This window comes from Labeo rohita, chromosome 15 (assembly GCF_022985175.1).
Source record: "Labeo rohita strain BAU-BD-2019 chromosome 15, IGBB_LRoh.1.0, whole genome shotgun sequence".
Taxonomy (NCBI): domain Eukaryota; kingdom Metazoa; phylum Chordata; class Actinopteri; order Cypriniformes; family Cyprinidae; genus Labeo; species Labeo rohita.
Window position 1 is genome coordinate 9,424,670 of NC_066883.1, and position 2,038 is coordinate 9,426,707.

Consider the following 2,038-nt stretch of genomic DNA (forward strand, 5'->3'; position numbering starts at 1 on the left):
GGTTAATACATTGTTGTACTGTATAGTTACTGCCTATGCAGGTAAGAGATGTTAAGTGTCAACAAGAGTACTGTTCTAGAAAAGACTTTTGAATATACCAGCCAACTGATAGATATTTCATAGATGATATGTTTGCTGCAGTTGTGTCTAGTTTAAAAGTCATACAGCAGCTAAATAACAATTTAGTGAAATATGTCTAATGCATTTAATAAAGAGGTCACGATGTGTTGCTAAACTACATGGCTCACCACAAACGTGATGTTTATTTGATTACATCAAGTGAAAAATAATAATTTTGTGCTTACCCAATGAAATAGGTTGCTGTGACCACATTCAGAGTGCCATGATCGAGGAACTCCAAGGAGCAAACATCTCACATACAAAATTCATATTTATGGGATTTCCAGAGATCTACAAATACAGACGTCTGCTTTTCCTGCCATTCTTTCTAAGTTACGTGTTGGTTGTGGTGGGGAATTCTTTGTTACTTTCTGTGATCAGAAATACAGAAAGTCTTCACAGCCCCATGTACATACTAGTGTCTGCTTTGGCAGTTGTTGACATCATTGTACCCACTGCCATTATCCCAGCAATGCTTCTTGGTTTCCTCTTTGACTTGAATGAGATATCTTTAACCGGATGTTTAACACAAATGTTTGTTACTCACTTCTTTTCTTCTGTAGAATCCACGATACTTTTAGCTATGGCTTTAGATCGCTTTGTGGCCATTTGCAAGCCATTACATTACACTGAAATCATGAACTCATCCATGTTTTTGAAACTGTTGCTTTTCACAATGATCAGGAGCGGCACCATAATGTTTGCGCTGGTCGCTTTGGCTGCGCCTTTGTCTTTTTGTGAATCTAATGTTATCCTTCATTGCTACTGTGACCACATGGCACTTGTTAGCTTGGCCTGTGATTCAATAACCAAAAATAATGCAATGGGATTAGTGGTGATTATCTGTTTTGTGGGAATTGACATATCTGTTATTTTCTTCTCCTATGTAAAAATCTTGCATGTTGTGTTGGGGGCTGCAGCTGGAGAGGATCGTTGGAAAGCATTTCATACGTGTGGCACACACTTAATTGTTATGATGTGTTTTTATTTTGTAGGTAGTATTACCTTTCTCTCACGAAATCTTAACATTCCAATCCCAGTTGATGTTAATACTTTTCTGGGTGTTATGTATATAGTATTTCCTGCAAGTGTAAATCCAATCATTTATGGTGTGCGAACAAAAGAAATAAGGAATGCTTTATTGAAAATGTTCAAAATAAATATTAATAGAGTTTCCATTGTAAAGGTTTCAACGATAAAGGTTTGAGTGTCTGTGAATCAGCACTTTGTCTATCTAGTAATCATATCTAATGAAACAGAAATGTTTGTATTTCTGTAAGTAGTCTTTCGTTGACAGAAACAGTGAACATAAAAAATAAACCTTGTTAATCTGCACCCTCTGAGGAATTTAAGTCTGTTCACCTGTGAATTTTAAAAAACACCCTGTTAGTAAAGAAAACTTGTATTAACATTCACTTGATTTACAAACCATATCCACTTTTGTTCACAAATAGAAACATTGTGTTAAAGCTTTAATATTACAGATATTTCATGCTAACAATCAAGTTGTTGCTTTACACCTAAAGTAGGGTGACCCAGGTAAAAAAGAGTTACTAAGACAACAATCCTGTTCTATTACAGTTAGGAAACAATCCAAAAAGTTGAAGCAAAACATTCTCATCATCTTTTATCAAGTAATATATGGCTTTAGATCCATTTCAATTGCGAAATGTATTCAAAAAAATTACATTTTAGGTATTTAGTCATAACACTGATGCCCTGATATTTTGCCCTTCAGCAAGAAACTTAATCCAAAGCTTTATCCAGGATGACTGCATCTGCATATGGTATTTTGGGAAAAAAATAAAAAACTAATATCTTTGTATCTATAAACATTTAAGTTAACATTTAACAAAAGTCCTTAAACACAAATAAAATTATCATGAGACCTTTTATACCTTGTTACTGTTTATTTATA

General features: G+C 34.2%; 1 protein-coding gene across 1 annotated transcript; it reads left to right on the forward strand.

The window, feature by feature from the left end:
- The first annotated feature begins 325 nt into the window (after window positions 1–325).
- or55e1 (odorant receptor, family 55, subfamily E, member 1) lies at window positions 326–1,327 on the forward strand. The gene has a single exon (XM_051129810.1). The coding sequence runs from the start codon at window positions 344–346 to the stop codon at window positions 1,325–1,327; it is 984 nt and encodes a 327-aa protein (XP_050985767.1). The 5' UTR covers window positions 326–343.
- The last annotated feature ends 711 nt before the right edge of the window (window positions 1,328–2,038 follow it).

Excerpts from the sequence above, each read along its gene's own strand:
- or55e1 (XM_051129810.1), top strand. The coding sequence starts at position 344 with ATGATCGAGGAACTCCAAGGAGCAAACATCTCACATACAAAATTCATA.